General features: G+C 44.2%; 1 protein-coding gene across 1 annotated transcript; it reads left to right on the forward strand.

The window, feature by feature from the left end:
• Positions 1–4,064: 4,064 nt before the first annotated feature.
• Positions 4,065–11,058, forward strand: LOC121306837 (progestin and adipoQ receptor family member 4-like). The gene is made up of 4 exons (XM_041238773.1): positions 4,065–4,233; positions 4,799–5,019; positions 8,904–9,122; positions 10,507–11,058. Exons 2-4 carry the CDS (start codon positions 4,854–4,856, stop codon positions 10,935–10,937), a joined length of 816 nt encoding a protein of 271 aa, XP_041094707.1. The 5' UTR covers positions 4,065–4,233; positions 4,799–4,853; the 3' UTR covers positions 10,938–11,058.
• The last annotated feature ends 8,422 nt before the right edge of the window (positions 11,059–19,480 follow it).

Below are 19,480 nucleotides of genomic sequence, written 5' to 3' on the forward strand. Positions count from 1 at the left end.
CTGTGTGCGCTGGTTGCGTGTGGCTGCGCTTTGTCCTGTGTGTGTGTGGCAGTGAGTGTTGCGTAGACTGTGATGTTCACACACAAAACACTCCACACACACACACACACTTACACACACACACACACACACACACACACACACACACAACACACCACACACACACCATCACTCACTACACACAAGTGCACCACACACAACAAACACCACAACACACACCACCTCACACACACACACACACACACTCACACACACACACACTGACACACACACAGTGACAGACACACACAAAGCACAAACACTACACGCTGACCACACACACACCACACACTGCAGTAGCACACAGACACCACTCTGTTTGACACTGATACACACACACACTGACACACACAGAAGACCTATAATCTAGAGAGAGAGAGAGAGAGAGAGAGGGAGAGTGATAGAGAGAGAGCGAGGAGAGAGAGAGAGGGAGGAGAGAGAGAGAGAGAGAGGGGGGGGGGGGGGTGAGAGAGAGAGAGAGAGAGGGGGGGGGGGAGAGAGAGGGAGAGAGAGAGAGCGACTGGAGAGACACTCTGAGAGAGAGAGAGAGCGAGCGGAGAGAGAGAGGGAGAGAGACCCTGATTTTGTTTTTTAATTTTTTGTTCTAGGGACGTATGAGTAGAGAGAGAGAGAGAGAGAGAGGGAGCGAGAGGGAGAGAGACCTTCAAAGAAAAGGGGAGGAGAGAGAGAGCAAAGCCTCACCTCAGTAATGCGGAGAGAGAGAGAGTTTGTGATTATGAGGAGGATCCTCACCCTGATGCTGATCAGGAGAGAGAGAGAGAGAAAGAAGAAACTATAATAGAGAGAGAGAGAGAGAGAGAGAGAGAGAGGATTATCTACTCTCAGAGTCTCATCTATCTCTCATCCTCTGCGTAAGATGAAAGTGTAGACTTCTCTATAATCAGGAGTCTGTCTCTCTCCCTATCTCTATCATAGTTTCTCTCCAAAAATCTGTCTCTATCCCTCTCTCTAGAGACGCTATGTCAGACGAGATGTCAATTAGGGCTCGAATAGAACCAACAGATCCACCATCTAAAGACCTGTACCGTGAGATCTCTTAGCAACTCTATCTCTTCTTCTTACTGTCTGTCTGTCTGTCCGTACTTGAGTGTCGACAAGTTAAACCGAGATCGTCATCGTTAGGGAAGAAGAAGGAGCCTCACAGTGGAGGAGAGAGAAAGAGAGGGGAGGAAAGAGAGGGAGGAGAGAGAGCTTAACTATATCAGACCAACAAGACACGCGAGGAGCGCGAAATGGTCTTTCTTTCGTTCGATGCTTCTCTGACGTAACACATCTGAGCTTTAGGACGGGGATTATGTAAAAAAATTAAAGACTTTTGTAGTTTCACTATCCAAAAAGTACGTTGGTTCGTTCAGTCTCTTAATATGTATCTCGTGTCATTGTCCTGACACCCCGGAGACAGACAGGCAAGACAGACCGATACTCCAGTCATTAGTTCGTAATCGACGTCGAAAATTATTAGTTTATCTGTTATAATTATCTATTCCGTCTCCCTAGCCCATGATTAGCATACTCTCTTAATGAGCCGCCGATTACTGCAGCTTTATTCTAACTTGAGGTGTAATTTGTACGCTTTCTGTAAATACAGACAGAGCCTCACAATCCTGTTCAGTAATAATCTACAGTATAATAATAATTCTAATAATAATAATAATAATAATAATTGAACTCCACATTAACATGCAGATTGATTTTAAGGGATCATGAAAAACATTTAAACGATTTTTACAATAATAATAATAATAATAATAAATAATAATAATAATAATAATAATAAGTTAAATATTAACATGCAGATTGATTTAACTGAAAAAACATTTTAACGTACGATTTTACAACAGGACTAAAATAATCTGTCTGTCCGTAAAATAATCTATGAAGTGTAATAAGCATTGAAACTGCAGCTTTTAAATGCAGATACACAATAAGTAAATACATAACATTATTATTATGTACATAATAATAATAATAATAATAATAATAATAATAATAATAATAATACATAAATAATAATAATTGAACTAAACATTAACCATGCAGATTGATTTTAAGAGGAATGGAAAATTTAAAAACATACAAATAATAATATATTAGAATTAGGATATACTTGCAGTGAGGATTGTACTGCTGACATTGGACATTGCCCATTCACATGCAATTGATTTGTAAGGGAATCATGACAAAGACAAATTATTTAGATACTTTGTAAAATTATTTACATAATAATAATAATAATAATAATAATAATAATATTCATATTATTACAATAATCAATAATAATAAGGGTAATAATGAACTCCAACTTAACATGTCCCTGTAGTTTTAAGGTCATAGGCTCTCACTATTGTAAACGATTTAATACAATTACAGATATAATAATAATAATAATAATAATAATAATAATAATAATAATATAACACCTGGCGCGCTCGAATTTTTTTTAAAAAAAAATTAATTCAACGTCTAAAATTTTTATTGAAGCTTGGCGGGGAGCAGAGTTTGTCAGATTTAAAAAATACGACGTTCGAAGTGCTGGACCCGGAGGCCTCTCTTACAGGAGGCCTCCCCGAGACAGTCCCCCTCCCCCATGGCGTTGTCACACCCGCCACAGCGACATATATAAGCGCGAAGGGGAGCTCGGAGCAGGCGGGACGAAGCCCTCCGCTCCCGGCTCTGTCAGCTCACTTTCCCCGGTACCGCAACAAGCCGACCGAGCCAAACGCTGTACCCAACTCCGAGCATCCCCTCCCTCCATATCAATCTCTCCATCTCCCTCGCTTCATTTCATTACTCCCTTCCCCGGCACCGCAGCAAGCCGACCGAGCCAAACGCGGTACCAAACCCCGACCATCCCCTCCCTCTCTATCTCCCTTTCGCTTCATTTCATTACTCCCTTCCCCGGCACCGCAACAAGCCGACCGAGCCAAACGCTGTACCCAACTCCGAGCATCCCCTCCCTCCATATCAATCTCTCCATCTCCCTCGCTTCATTTCATTACTCCCTTCCCCGGCACCGCAGCAAGCCGACCGAGCCAAACGCGGTACCAAACCCCGACCATCCCCTCCCTCTCTATCTCCCTTCCCCGGCACCGCAGCAAGCCGACCGAGCCAAACGCGGTACCAAACCCCGACCATCCCCTCCCTCTCTATCTCCCTTCCCCGGCACCGCAGCAAGCCGACCGAGCCAAACGCGGTACCAAACCCCGACCTATATGCCCCTCCTCTCGTGTAGAGGGAAGGGACAGCACCGAGCAGCAAGCTCGACGACGGGCTTTTTGGAGCCAAAGATAGAGCCAGGCAGCCGTGGGTACCAAACCCCGACCATCACCTCCCTCCTCTCCCTCGTATCTCCCTCCCTCGCTCATTTCATCCTCCTCCCTCATCGTTTGGCCTCGCTGCTTATCAGTGCGGGAGAGAAGCGGAGATGAAGGGGACCAGGCTGTAACAACGACACGACTGGATGATTTTAATCGGACAGTGAAAAACCGTTTGGCCCGCCGCCGTGGTGTCTAAAAACGAAACCGAACGGACTCACAAATCCCGGCGAGGGACCTTGAGGGGGAGAGAAGGAGGTGGAACTGCATTGGTTTTTTTGAAACAATGAATGTAAACACCGCCTTAACGAAAGACAATTGAGGCGACTGAAAAACGCCAGTGAAATCTGCAAGAAAATTAATAGAAATCACAAATAACCATTAATTATTATTATTATTATTATTAATAATAATAATGCATTAAATAATGATAACATTAAGGACAAGACACCAGCCGCCTTGGCTTCGTGTTTGACCCGCGAAAGATGACGGCGAGCCCCGCTCGAGTAAGCCGGAGCACCGGGACATAAAAAAAACAAAAACACAACATATTGGTTTTTTTTTTTGTTTGTTTGTTTTTTGTTTGGTTTGTTTTGTTTTTTTTAAACGAACCGAAACTTGAGCTTTGGTCGACACTGTGGATTATTCCTCCTGCTTTCAAAAACTGGAGTATTCAAAACTGGAGTACAATTTTGTATTTTTAAAAAAAAACGGCCCCCCCCCCAAAAAATAAATAAATAAGGGAACATTTTTAAATATCGTGACAACAGCTTCCATATCGCACTGGGATAAATAAATATATTTCTTTATTTTTTTGGGGGGGTTAGTTGTAACACACAGTTCAACTCTTTATATACCGGTATGTATATATTGCTGTAGTTTAGTATATTAGATTCTGGGAACACAGATTTCAGAGGTAAAATAAAACACATGAATGGGTTTTAACTGAAAACCAACAAACTTATTATTTATTATATTATATTTTTTTAAAAAAAAAGGAGAACGATTTTATTACAGCTAACTTAACTATACCCTTTTAATCGAGTCTTGTCAACAACACAAAACTAATTTTTGTTAATTTGAATTCAATATTATCGCCGTATATGTATTTATTATTATTGTTATTGTTATTATTATTATCAAGAAGTCAGCGTTATCTTAATATTGAAGAAGTGCGCTTTTTTAAATATGTTATTTAAGTGACATTGCAAAGGTGGATTTGGCAATAAAGTGAATAAACAGCGAAAGGCTATTAAATATACAACCAGAAATAATAACGATTTATATTTTGGGTCCTGGATGTGAATTAACAACCTGATATATCTTTTTTTTTTTTTTTTTTTTTAAATCATTTTAAACTTGAATGCTTTGTATACATTTCTCGAAACATTTACCTATATACATTATTTGTATATGTTGTACAGGACAACAAAGTTGATTTATATATCTGCTATTTGGTTGTGGACCGTCGGTACCGAGATGGCTTTCCTCAACGGACCTCGCTTGCTGAACTGGACCAGTTCGCCCCGGCACCTCCAGTTCAATCGATATGTGCTCACCGGCTACCGGCCTGTGTCCTCCATCAACGAGTGTGTCAAAAGCCTCTTCTATCTTCACAACGAACTGGGGAACATTTACACGCATGGTAAGCCGTTAAGCGTTACCATTTCAGCGTTATTCGTTGTTTTTTATTTTTGGAATTTTTTTTGTCGACGAACCAAACCATGGCTCACTAGAAGTTCGTTCCCCTACCTCCTTAGTCTGGAGGGCTGCGTCCGCAACGCTAGGCAGGACAAAAGCGAATAATCAAATTATATGAGTCCTGCTGGTTGGGGTGGCGTGCAACTATCTAGGCCAGGGGAAGCGATGCTTTAGCTCATAGGAGTTGTTTAAGGGGCAGACGTACCGTCGTTATACATAGGTCAGGGACAAAGTGATCCTCAAACTATTCGGTCTGGAGGAGTTTAGGTATCAGACGTGTCGTCTCACACTATAGGTCAGGACAAATAGTGATCCTCCTGCTTTCTACCAAAGTTGAGGTGCGACTCAGACTCCCGCTGCACAGCAGTGTGATCCAGTCCTGGTTTCACTAGGAGTTTGATAATCAGACTCCCGCTGCACAGCAGTGTGATCCAGTCCTGCTTTCACTAGGAGTTTAATAATCAGACTCCCGCTGCGCAGCGGTGTGATCCGGTCCTGGTTTCACTAGCAGTTTAATAATCAGACTCCCGCTGCGCAGCGGTGTGATCCAGTCCTGGTTTCACTAGGAGTTTGATAATCAGACTCCCGCTGCACAGCAGTGTGATCCAGTCCTGGTTTCACTAGGAGTTTGATAATCAGACTCCCGCTGCACAGCAGTGTGATCCAGTCCTGCTTTCACTAGGAGTTTAATAATCAGACTCCCGCTGCACAGCAGTGTGATCCAGTCCTGCTTTCACTAGGAGTTTAATAATAAGACACACCTGAGCTTGTTAGCTAGACACACTGGGGGCTGATCAAGCTGGTAGTAAAACCTGGACTGGATCACACTGCTGTGCAACAGGAGTCTGATTTCCATCTCTTTGCCACTGCAAACAGATTTAAGAGCTCTGTTTAGCACTGCTGTAAACAGAGGGACAGTGCTCATGTTAACAAAGTTAGTAAGAGGCAAGGGAATGGATTTTAAAATTAGACAGGCAGACAGAGCCTCACAATCCTGTTCAGTTTGACTCTGCAATATAATCCCTTCTTCTTGGTGTCTGTGTTAGTTTACTGCACTCTGAAGAGAGTCTGTTGTTCTGTGCGCTCTGCTTTACCAGAAAGAAAGCAAGCTGGAAGGACGGCATTGTGGCTCGAAATTTAAATTAATTTTTTTAATATGCAAAAGTGAAAGGGAGACAGGAAATCAACACAAGCAGTAATTTACATAGAGCTGGCCGCAATGTGAATAAAGCAATCCTTCAGTGTGAGAGAGCCTCTGAACTCTGCTGCTGCGAATTCCCAGAACTTCATATACAGCAGAAACTGTGTTGGGTAGCTGCTGTAGTTCTGTCCAGGGTTTTATATCAGTGTTATACAGTGCGGTCCTGCCAGCATTGCCCTGTGTACAGCACAGCACAGCCAGGCTCTGCCCAGCACACAGCAGGCAATGCCAGCGCACTAGATTACAGCTTTCTATAGACGCCGCTGTGTTGAGTAGCTGCTGTAGTTCTGTCCAGGGTTTTATATCAGTGTTATACAGTGCGGTCCTGCCAGCATTGCCCTGTGTACAGCACAGCACAGCCAGGCTCCGCCCAGGGGCACTAGACAGGCCTCTGACCAGCACACAGCAAAGCAATGGTCGAGATTACAGTCGATACAGCCACTTCTATCTGGACGCACCAAAATGTTATCATGTGTGGATAGGCATGCACAGACCCTGGTAAGACACAACTGTTTCTATATCAGGATTTATCGGTCACGGACACATGCTGTCGTGTGTACAGTGCACGTAAGTCCACAGACGGGTTCTATTATTAGCACAACAGTGTGTTTGCACAGAGCGCACTGCGATTACCCGCTTTCTATGCCAAGGACGCACTGTGCCGTGGGTAGCTCGCCGGTATAGATCTGTCTCAGTGGTTTATATCAGTGTTTACACATGATAAATCCTGCCAAGCAGCATTAGCATTGCCCTGTGTACAGCACAGCACAGCCAGGCTCTGCCCAGCACACAGCGGGCAATGCCAGCGCACTAGATTACAGCTTTCTATAGATGCCACTGTGTGGGTAGCTGCTGTAGTTCTGTCCAGGGTTTTATGTCAGTGCTATACAGTGTGCTCTGTCCTGTGGTATTGCATGCGTTAGTCTGAGAGACGATCAACTGTTTCTCTTTGCTGTCCAGCTCTGGCCAAAAAAGTTTTGCATCACCGTCTATATATAGAATGAACTAATTTTGCTTCATGAAGTCGAATGAAACCAACACACACAATAACTGGGAACCTTGCATTTGTTTAGGGCAGTCGTCACTGAAAGTAAGTGAAAGCGAGACTCACTTCATTCTATATAACTCAGTAGTAGATGCTGCAAATTAATATGGTCGAACAAGGGGAACCAAATGTTCACTTGTACTGGATAGCGGGGGTGCAATTCAATATGTTAACAAGGTGACACATATTCAGCAGCTTTCACTGGACTCTATGAAGCTGAGGGAGTTCATTCTATATAGAGGGGGTGCAATTCAATATGTTAACAAGGGAACATTATTCAGCAGCTTTCACTGGACTCTATGAAGCTGAGGGAGTTCATTCTATATAGAGGGGGTGCAATTCAATATGTTAACAAGGGAACATTATTCAGCAGCTTTCACTGGACTCTATGAAGCTGAGTGAATTCATTCTATATAGAAGGGGGTGCGAAACTTCTGGTCAGAGCTGTACAGTTCTGCAGTGGCTGGACATTCCAGCTGCACACACAAAATTACACACTGACGCACACATACTCTACACGCACACACACACACACACACACACCCCACTCCTTCCTGTTTTAGCAGCTGTTCTGTCCATTCCAAGCCTCCTGATCCAATCAGACCCGATCCTGCCGCTTGTCTTCTCCAATTAGCACAGAGGATTACCGTCATGGAAACAGCGGTTAACCCTTTCTGTTCTGGGACCGAACCCACCGATTCACTGTCGACTGTCCCTCAAGGGGGCTGCGTGGTCATGTGGTTAAAGAAACAGGCTTCAGATCCCGGCTCAGCCACTGCCTCGCTGTGTGTGTGTGTGTGTGTGTGTGTGTGTGCGTGCCCCCCAGCGACACGAAGTGCACCTTCACCGGATGTGCGCAGTGATTATCGAGGCATGGCGAACACTGCTATTTACAAGAAAGAATCAATAGCAAGTCCACGATGCACTTAACCAGCAAACAGGAGAAGAAACAGCCACTTTCAATATCTCTCTCTCACACACACACACACACACACAACGCTGATGAAGGCACTAGAGCCCCAAACTAGAGCTGCTCTGCTTGACTCAGTTTAGTTTCAGTAATGCTGATGAAGGCTCTAGAGCCCCAAACTAGAGCTGCTCTGCTGGACTCAGTTTACTTCTCAAAAATCCCATCGGTTTTCGTGTTCTGAGTGTAAATGTTAGGGAAAATGTTACCCCAGCAACTCTTGCCCATCGAATTACCCTCACTTATCTCTAACTGGATCACCTTGTCTCTTATAGCTTGCCCTCTGTGAAACGTCTGATTATTCCTAAACGGATTTGGTGGGATTTAGGACAGCTGGCAGGTTCCAGGTTTCCTGTGTGAGAACTACAGACTGGAGGATGCTCACACTCACACACACACACACACACACACACACACACACACACACACATATGGTCTCAAAATCGTTACCAGTCAGACTCTTGATGTCTTTCCCTAAAAGACCCTTCACATCAGGGTATCTCACCCCTTCCTCCCGCAGGTTTCCCTCTGCCGTGTTTCCTGTGTGAGAACTACAGACTGGAGGATTGTGGGAAGTGTGGTCCACCTCTCACCCCCTTGCCTCTGCTCCCGCAGGTATCCCTCTGCTGTGCTTCCTGTTCCTGCTGCCTCTCAGTATCCCGTGGGCTCAGATCAGCGCGACCTGGCTGGGGATTGTCCACTTCCTGGCCTGCCTGTCCCCTCAGCTGGGCTCGGTGCTCTACCACCTGTTCATGAACCACGAGGGCGGCGCGCCCGTCTACCGCACCCTGCTCACCCTGGACATGTGCGGGATCTGCATGGTCAACACGCTGGGTGAGTGGAGCACGCTAACACACTGAAACACTGACTCTGAGACCTCGCACTGACAACCCCCCCTCTTTCTCTCTCTCTCTCCGAGTGGTGGAGAGGAGAGGAGGAGATTGGTGAGCAGGTGGGGAGAGTGGGGGAACGGTAGTTGTGGGGCGTCCATAGGGAGACTAACGGAGAGGGGAAACCGAGAGACGGAGGAGATCATGATATTTTGGGAGTCTAGTATTTGGTTTGATTTACCCCTTTAACAGGTGACTCGGAGGATTTGGGGGAGGGGGAGTCTAGTCAGAGCTATCTTGATTGGTGGGAAAGAGGCCCCTCGGCAGTGGCATTGCCGGTGGGGGCTCAGATATCAGAGGAGATAGATTGGGGAGTGGGACCACCTCGGACCTGGACTTCGCCCTTCTAGATTTTGGGGGGTTGTCGACTCACTGTGTTCCGTGCTTCAGGTTGGTGCTGACTCTGTGACCGTGGGAGAGTATGAGACCCGCGACTGTGGGGGCGGAGTAGAATTACCGGCCTGCCTGGACACACGAGAGAGTAGAGGGCGTCTACCAGAGCTCAGAGGTAAGGAGGGAGAGGCGAGAGAATTGAATGGCTCAACACGAGACCAAGTCTATCTCTCTCACCCCCTTGCCTCTGCTCCCGCAGGTATCCCTCTGCTGTGCTTCCTGTTCCTGCTGCCTCTCAGTATCCCGTGGGCTCAGATCAGCGCGACCTGGCTGGGGATTGTCCACTTCCTGGCCTGCCTGTCCCCTCAGCTGGGCTCGGTGCTCTACCACCTGTTCATGAACCACGAGGGCGGCGCGCCCGTCTACCGCACCCTGCTCACCCTGGACATGTGCGGGATCTGCATGGTCAACACGCTGGGTGAGTGGAGCACGCTAACACACTGAAACACTGACTCTGAGACCTCGCACTGCTGTGGGGTTGGGGGGGAGAGTTGGATTGGGGGAGAGCGAGTACTCTCTCTCCTCTCTAACCCCCCCCCTCTCTCTCTCTCTCTCTCTCTCTCTTTCCTCTCTCTTCTGGGCGGGTGAGAAGAGGAAGGGGAGTAGTCTAGAGGAAGGCGAAGCAGAGAGGAGAGAGTGGGGGGGGTGGATCTAGGAGTCGGTCAGAGTTTGGGGAGAGTAGAGAGCTCTCTAGAGAGAGAGCTTGTGGAAGGAGAGAGGGTGGGAGAGGGTCGAACCCCTCTCTCTCTAACTCTCTCTCTCTCTCTCTCTCTCCCCCTCTCTCTCCCTCTCTCGCTCTGCCCCCTCCTCGAGAGATTGGGGGGGGGGAGAGACCCTAATTGGGGGGGAGAGAGAGAGTAGCGATTCTCTAAACGAGAGGACCTAGATTGGGGCTCCTCTCTCCCTCTCTAACCCTCTCTCTCCCTCTCTGTCAGGAGCCCTCCCCATCGTGTACACCACTCTGCTGTGCTACCCCTCCACCCGCACCGTGGCTCTTCTCTCCTACACCCTCCTCTCTTCCTACGCCATCTACTGCGCCGTGTCAGCAACCAGCTGCTACCGCCGGCTGCAAGCCTTCGCCTGGCAGGCCCTGTTCAGGTTCCTGCTCTTCTACGCGCGCTGGGCGGGGCTGGGGGCCGGGAGCCCCACCGCCCTGCGCCACTTCCTCACCACGGACCTCCTGGCCCTCCTTGGGGGTCTCATCAACATCACAAGGGTCCCGGAGCGCTGGCGGCCCGGTCTCTTCGACTACTGGTGCAACAGCCACCAGATTATGCACGTGCTGGTGGTGGGGTCGATCCTCTACCTGCACTGGGGGGTCCTGGATGATTTGCTGTGGATTAGTAGCTACCGCTGCCCCCCCTGACTGAGGGAGAGACCAGGACGCTCCCCCCCCCCACCTCCTAGCCAGCTACTCTCTCACTTTCCCTAGTGTATTGATCTTAATCCCCTTGCTTACCTCTCTCTCCCTACTTCTCCCACCTCCCTCCTTCTCCCAATGGCGAGGAGAGACTCTCTGGGTGGAGGGAGAGATTCGAGTGATCCGGTCTGCTCAGAACCGTCTCCCCCCCCCGTTCCCGCCCCCTGCCCCCCCCCCCCCCCCCCCCCCCCCCCCGGCCCCCCCCCCCCCCCCCCCCTGCCCCCCCCCCCCCCCGTTGTCCAACCTGTGCGGTTGTGGGGGGCATCAAAACCCGCGAACTGCCCCCCCCCCCCCCCCCCCCCCGCCCCCACAATCAGGACATAAAATGTCCATGGGTTTGGGGTTGGTTCAAAAATATCACTACAACACACACAACACACACACAACACACACCAGGGCACATACGCAGTGACCACACTGAGACACACACACACACACACACATTCACTGAGTAACTCTGTGAGTCACACAACAACAGTGCGTGTGGGTGTACGTAACTCTGTGCGTCACTGTGTGTGTGTCACTATGTGTGTTGTGTGGTAAACGACTGTGTAGTACTGTTTAAACGGCGGGTGTGTGTGTAAACTCTGTGTATCACCTGTGTGTGTCACGGTGTGTGTGTGAGGGAGGATAGAGAGGAAGTACAATACTTCTACGCGCTGTCATTGCTGAGAGACATTGACCGCAAATTTAAGAGTTTGCCTCTTCGGTTGGGGCCGTCGGAATTTGGTGTTTTGTTCAGGACAAAATTTTGATTTGTCCTATCAATTCTCATGTCATCTAATAATGAAAATTACGTAATGTTTTAAAACTAAACGGGATATTTATTTTGAGAGTAGATGACTTTTAATCATACTAACGATATATATATAATTCTGTTATCTATTATAATATAATATGCGAGTAGGACTGAATTAATTATATATTGCATATATATATATATATCTTACATTATGCACCTTCCGAGCCCTTCGAATAACAAACGTAGGACTCGGTAACGTTTAAAAAGCTTTTTTTTGTTTGCTAAGGTGTTATAGGAGCTGCAAATTTTTTGACACAAGTGATGGGAAAGCTGAAGGAGCTCTGGTAGGAGCAGAAAAGTTAAGTTTTGTGTTTTACCAGGAGGGAAAAAAGTTTAAAGTGTTAGCGTTCGTAGTGAGTCTCGTTCTGACAAGGTGTGATTGCTCGTGATTGCTAGTCAGATCAACACAGTGAGAACACGTTAAAACGATGTCAAGCTGGTGCGTTCGCGTCTCGGAGAAACCGGAGAGGAACGGGAAATCAAAACAAGCTAAAGGAGATCCCTCCGAGTAAAGCCGAAGCGCTAACGGATAACGAGACGGACCGCCTGCACAGCCCCGAAACACGATGCTTAAAAAAAACACCCGACTGACCCTCTGAACCTCGTCTTCTTTAAAATCAGCATCGCAGGGGGGGGCCGAGGATCAGAAAAAATAACAGAAGCGCCTCTTCAGAGAGTTACAGGATCCGTCCCGGCTCTCTGCAACGGCTTAGAAACTCCGCCCTCGCTCTCGTAGTTTATGACATCACAGAAACCCTGGATGGAATTACTTTCCTGTAACTCAATGAAGCCCATCCATTAAATATATTTATAATTAGTAAGATGAGAGAGTTTTGTGTCAGATTTTAAACGGGGAGATGAGAAGGTTTTTTTTTTTAGGTTTTATATATATTAACAAAGTAAAAAAAAAAAAAATAATAATAAACAAAACGTTGGAAAAGAGGCAACTGACTTCGTTAACAATCGTAGGAAGGATCAGAAAATTATCTTTAGATATATAATATACGTATATTTTGTTAAATGGTACATCAGTAATAAGGCACCCAGATATATTTCCTCCCTCAGAGTTTCAATTGTACATATTATGCAGTTCAAAATAATTGAAGGACAAAAGTCAAGAAGTTTATATAATATTGCACCAAACATTATGAAATGTGATAATACCAAACTATCATTCCCTTTTCAATGTTTCCCAGAGTAAAAAGTGTACTAAAGCATAGAGAAGCATTGTAAAGGACAGGGAAGCATTGTAAAACACAGAGAGTTCTGGTAAAGCATAGGGAAGCATTGTAAAGCACAGAGAGGTCTGGTAAAGCATAGGGAAGCATTGTAAAGCACAGAGAGGTCTGGTAAAGCATAGGGAAGCATTGTAAAGGACAGAGAGGTCTGGTAAGGCACAGGGAAGCACTGCAAAGCACAGAGAGGTCTGGTAATGCAGAGGGCTTGACTATAATTCTGGGGGAGCTGTTATATGTTTTTTTTATATTTTAAAAGCTAGCAAGGAAAATTAAATTCTTTTTTTAAAACATTTTTTTAGATGTGCAATATAGTACAATATTTAAAGGGCTTTTTTGAGTAAAAAAAAAACAAAAAAAACAAAAAAACAAAAACAAAAAAAAACCTTATGTATCACCCGAATACAAATTCCATTCTGATCGGTTTAATGACCCTGTATCAGATAACGAACGCAGCGACGTGGATTGTGACGCTACAGTGATGTCACGATCCCTATCGCGATGTACAGGTCGCGATACAATCTCATGTATGTCGTGATACTACGTGGTCCTGGTGGGGGGGTGGGGGGTTGCGTGTGGGGCAGAACGGGTTCATGTGGTAAAACACGCTTCACGCTTCATTCAAGAACCACGCTGTGAACTACAGTGAGCTGTGCAGGGGTCTGCAGTACAGACCTGTATTACAATCGGTACAGCACCAGCTGGAACTACAGTTCCCAGCATGCTTTTTCACCTGCGCCAATGGTGCGGAGATGCTGGGAGCTGTAGTTCTTTATGCTGTGGTCTTGTAGCACAAAACAAACCATACAGACCTCTATTACAATCGGTACAGCACCAGCCGGAACTACAGTTCCCAGCATGCTTTTTCACCTGCGCCAATGGCGAGGGACGCTGGGAGCTGTAGTTCTTTATGCTGTAGTCTTTTTGTAGCACAAACAATACAGACCTCTATTACAATACATCCAGCAATTTTCTTTTCGCACCGCTAAGTAGCTATGCCGCTTTGACAGCGTCGGGACTAAAATTATCCCTCAACTTTTTACTTTTACCGTAAACTTTCAACTTAAATCAAAACCTGGAAAAAGTAAAATTTATATAACAAAAAAAGTTCTTTTATTTATCTACCCAAAAATTTATCGTCGTTTAATGTTTGACGTGTGTGCAATGTCATTTTTTTTTAGATTGCCATTTCTTAGTTTATAGTGAAAATCCATGAATTACATAATAATAATAAAATAATAATCATAATAATAAATAATAATATAATAAATAATAATAACAGGTGAGGAAAGGACATACGATCAAAACAAAATTTATAGTAAAAATTTTTAGTTACGGAAGTGGATGGAAACTATTCGAACAGACCTTTAAGGGATTGTCTTTTCCTCTCCTTTACATTTTATATTATTATTTATTATCTGGTGATTATTGTATGTTATATGACTTAATAATAACTGAACTTAACGTGTGACTTCTGTGTGACTTCTCTCTGAAAGATCACTTTGCAAAACGGTAACTTAAGTGTGACTCTGGCTGAAGATCTCTTTGAAACGGAGGTGGAAACGTTTGCCGCTGAATTTTAATATTTCTAAATTTGCCGTCAAGATTCACCGACAAAGAGAGTCGATCCGTTCTTGTTCTCCAAAATGATACAATACCATCCATAGAAAGAAAACATCATACTGCCGCCACAGAGAATCTCAAGATCACCTCTACCCCCGCCCCCCCTTCTCTCCCCTCCTTCAAAAAGATCTCTCCTGTTTAGAAATCGCTGTTCTGGAAGAATGTTGTTTTTTTTTTTTTGCTCCAACAACCTGCTCAAGTATCCGGAACGTTGTGTTCTAGAACTCGGTGCTTCTAGGTTGAACCTAGAACCCACCAACGTTCTAGAAATAAATGAAAAGGAAGTAGAACCCACGGACAAAATGGAAAATTACAGCCAAACTTCCAAAAACTTAAAAAAAAAAAAAAAAGATTGGTATTAATATGCAAGCACGGAATCTTCTAGTAATTTTTGAATTATTGATTATGATTGTTATTGTTGCTTTTCTTTAATTATTCTTGCTCGTTTTGTTTGTAAAAGCTCTGGCAAGTGTTTTTTTTTTTTTTTTTTTATAATTCCCGTCTCTGAAAATTTTAACCCACGTCTTTACTTTGATATTATATAAAGATGCTTCTCATCCACACTGCGACATTTCGACCCAATCAGACTCCCGCTGCACAGCGGTGTGATCCAGTCCTGCTTTCACTAGGAGTTTAATAATCAGACTCCCGCTGCACAGCGGTGTGATCCAGTCCTGTTTTCACTAGGAGTTTAATAATCAGACTCCCGCTGCACAGCAGTGCGATCCAGTCCTGGTTTCACTAGGAGTTTAATAATCAGACTCCCGCTGCACAGCAGTGTGATCCAGTCCTGCTATCACTAGGAGTTTAATAATCAGACTCCCGCTGCACAGCAGTGTGATCCAGTCCTGCTTTCACTAGGAGTTTAATAATCAGACTCCCGCTGCACAGCAGTGTGATCCAGTCCTGCTTTCACTAGGAGTTTAATAATCAGACTCCCGCTGCACAGCAGTGCGATCCAGTCCTGCTTTCACTAGGAGTTTAATAATCAGACTCCCGCTGCACAGCAGTGTGATCCAGTCCTGCTTTCACTAGGAGTTTAATAATCAGACTCCCGCTGCACAGCAGTGTGATCCAGTCCTGCTTTCACTAGGAGTTTAATAATCAGACTCCCGCTGCACAGCAGTGTGATCCAGTCCTGCTTTCACTAGGAGTTTAATAATCAGACTCCCGCTGCACAGCAGTGTGATCCAGTCCTGGTTTCACTAGGAGTTTAATAATCAGACTCCCGCTGCACAGCAGTGTGATCCAGTCCTGCTTTCACTAGGAGTTTAATAATCAGACTCCCGCTGCACAGCAGTGTGATCCAGTCCTGCTTTCACTAGGAGTTTAATAATCAGACTCCCGCTGCACAGCAGTGTGATCCAGTCCTGCTTTCACTAGGAGTTTAATAATCAGACTCCCGCTACACAGCAGTGTGATCCAGTCCTGCTTTCACTAGGAGTTTAATAATCAGACTCCCGCTGCACAGCATTATTAGTCTTGACTAGGACGACGTGTCGTCACGCTAGGTCAGGAGATAGTGATCCAGTCAAAATTATATTAGTCTGGAGGGCGACGTGTCGTCACGCTAGGTCAGGGACCAAAGTAGTGATCCTAAATTATTAGTCTTAGTATGAGGGCGACGTGCGTCACGCTAGGACCAGTCCTGTTTTCACTAGGAGTTAATAATCAGACTCCCTGCTGCACAGCAGTGCGATCCAGTCCCTGCCTTCACTAGGAGTCTAATAATCAGACTCCCGCCGCACAGCAGTGCGATCCAGTCCTGCTTTCACTAGGAGTTTAATAATCAGACACACCTGAGCTTGTTAGCTAGACACACTGGGGGCTGATTCTGATTCCCATCTGATTCCCATCCCTGCAGTGTGTGAGAGTGTCAAGTCATGTCACTGTAATATCTCTGCTGTATAGTTTCTATAGGGGAGCTGTGAGATTAGTTTAAACACTGTCTCTGCTCTGGGGGCTTTATGGGAGAGAAATTGGGTCTTGCAGCTAACTGGAACAATTCTGTTTAAATTTTATGTCCAGTCTTTTATTCTTAGGAGTCTGTATCACTGTTTTACTAGAAGAAAAAACTGCACTGGCATTATCATTGTTATTATTATTATTATTATTATTATTATTATTATTATTATTATTATTATTATTATTTACACAGCAGCGTGCACATTCATTATATCTCCATTGCCTCTGTATTTTAGATTTGTCGTGTGTGTGAAATGAAGCCACTGGATCTGAAATCCTTGGACAGTTCCCAAAATAGGCAATTTCAGACAGGCACGTCGTTAGGAACAGTCAGGGATAAAGGAAGCCGCAAACGGTCAAACGCAGGAGACGCCTTTTTAAGGGCGTCTAATTAAAAGCACAAAGCGGTCTAACGTGTTCATGCCTGAGCGCCGGCTGTTTCTATAGCCCTGATTACTGAGCGGAGATTAAATACATATATAGGAAAAATTCTAGCTTTTTGAAACTGGATTTATTAAAAAAAAGCAAAAAAAAAAAAAAAAAAAACCAAACTGTAATGCAGCCTTGAGTCAGATGTGATGCAGCAATGAGAGTTCTGGCACTGAATCCTGTAGAGTCCGACTCGCTGTGTCTGTGTGTCTGTCTGTCTGCCACAAACAGACGTGACAAGTACGCAACTCCAAGTAGCGAGCAGGCGTCCGTAAAGAAAGGGGGTCTTGATACCAGGAGGTTCAAATCCCGGCTCAGCCACTGACTCGCTGTGTGTGTGTGAGACAACCACACAATGGTGTGGAACACATTGGATAAAGGCATCTGCTAAATAAAATAAATATAATAATAATAATAATAATAATACTAATAAATATTATTATCATCATTTTCCCCCCACTCTAAAATAAATACATTTGATTGATTGATTTACTTGCTTTGATAAACTATAACGTAAAACTAAAATGAATCGTCCTGGCAGATAATCATCGTTCCTGAAGATATAATTAGATGGGTAATAAATTTTCACCATCCCCTCAAAAATATATATATATATATCGATATATAATATATATATATTTTATATATATATATCTGATATAATTCATATCTCTGTGTTGTTTCTACAGGCTTTGATCCAGCAGAGACATGCAAATCTAAATATGGTCTGAGTATTGTATTTATTTTCTACTGTCATAGAATGTGCATCTGTATGTAGGAAACTTTTTTCCTTTGTTTTGTGTTTTTTTTGTTTGTTTCAATGGGAATTGATTTATTTATTCGACTCAGGGCAGTGCAGGGTTACAATGCAAGCTTCATATTGAAACACAGTGTCGTTTACAGCAAGTGCAAATAATAACAGCTGCTAGAATCCAATATGAACTAGGAGGCAACAAGTTAGGATCACAGCGATGTGTGTTTCTCTGTAAAGGAGCAATCCTGTGTCCTTCCCAGGGTCGGCTGGTTGTTCCTTTGAAATGACAAAATCCTGCTACCTTTACAAAGCTTAATGGGGAGACAAAGAATTCAATAAATAAATAAACTACAACAACAACGTTGCAGTCAAATTATGATGATGGTAGGACAGTTTTCAAGACACGGGAAGAGGACAAAAAGTGTGAGTGTGTGTGTGTGTGTGGGTGCAGACCTTAATTTTCTGAAGTAAAACCCTGTAATTGTTATTATTATTAGTATTATTATTATTATTATTATTAATAATATTAATATTATTATTATTATAAAGTCATTTATCAGAGGGTTTTATTCAAAGCGACTCGCAGAGACTAGGGGGGTGAACTCTGCATCATCAACAAATGCTGCTGCTGCAGAGTCTCTTCCAATAGGACCGCGTTTGTTTGACGTCTCGTCTGTCCACTCCTCCCCTTAAAAAAATCATATCTTGGAAAACTGTGAAGGTAGCAGGGACATGTGTCCATCCGTCTGTCTGTCCATCTCTCTGTTTGTGAGTTCTTGGGGCTGTCCCCCGTTAGATTGTTTTGATTTTTAAAGTTGTCAAGACACTCCGAAACGCATAATAAACTAAACTGTTATTAAAAAAAAAAAAAAAAACAGGAATTATATATTATATAAAACTTGATTGTCTCAGAGAGTGACTTATTATTATTATTATTATTATTATTATTATTATTATTAGTAGTAGTAGTATTATTATTAAATGTGTTATAACAATGAAAAATAATTATTACCTTTTAAATATATTAACAAAAATATTCCGTTTTAACAAACCTACAGAGTTTTTTTTTTTCTTCAATTTTTTTTTTTTTTTTTTTTTTAAATAATTATTTATCAAAAAATCGGAAACCAATTGAAACCTTCTGATGACACTAGGTTGATCTTATAGGTATGGGGGTTCCTTTGCCCCAAGGATAGGGGCAAGACTCCCGGATCGGGAGGTACAGCCGACCAAGGCCTCATTTGACTTCCTGATTAACCGCGAAACTAACGTGTGTGTGTGGACCACGAACTTATTCCGAATAATCGGCTTCAGGCTTGAACAAATAAGTTAAGAGACCACAGGGGAAGACGGGGCCACAATGGCGATCTAATGAAACTAAAAGGTTTCGGGGGGGAATCATTAAGTGAAAGTGTTTCCCAATCGTTAAGCGACCCAAGGGACTGAAAAAAGACACAAGGACCAGGGGTTGGACAGTTAGATTAGATAAAGGGGCATTCAGAGCAGTGCACGCAGCGCTACCCTATGGCAGCCTTCGTCCTGCAGCTATACCGCTCTCGGTGTCCCTTCTGGTTTCTGTACTCTAAATTACTTTATAAGTGCTTATTTGAAGCTTAACTGGTAAGGGTAGAATATTAGCAAATAATTCTACTCTTTCAGCTCAGGAAGAATCCCTAAGAAA

The sequence above is a fragment of the Polyodon spathula genome, chromosome 50 (genome assembly GCF_017654505.1).
Source record: "Polyodon spathula isolate WHYD16114869_AA chromosome 50, ASM1765450v1, whole genome shotgun sequence".
In the NCBI taxonomy this organism is placed as follows: domain Eukaryota; kingdom Metazoa; phylum Chordata; class Actinopteri; order Acipenseriformes; family Polyodontidae; genus Polyodon; species Polyodon spathula.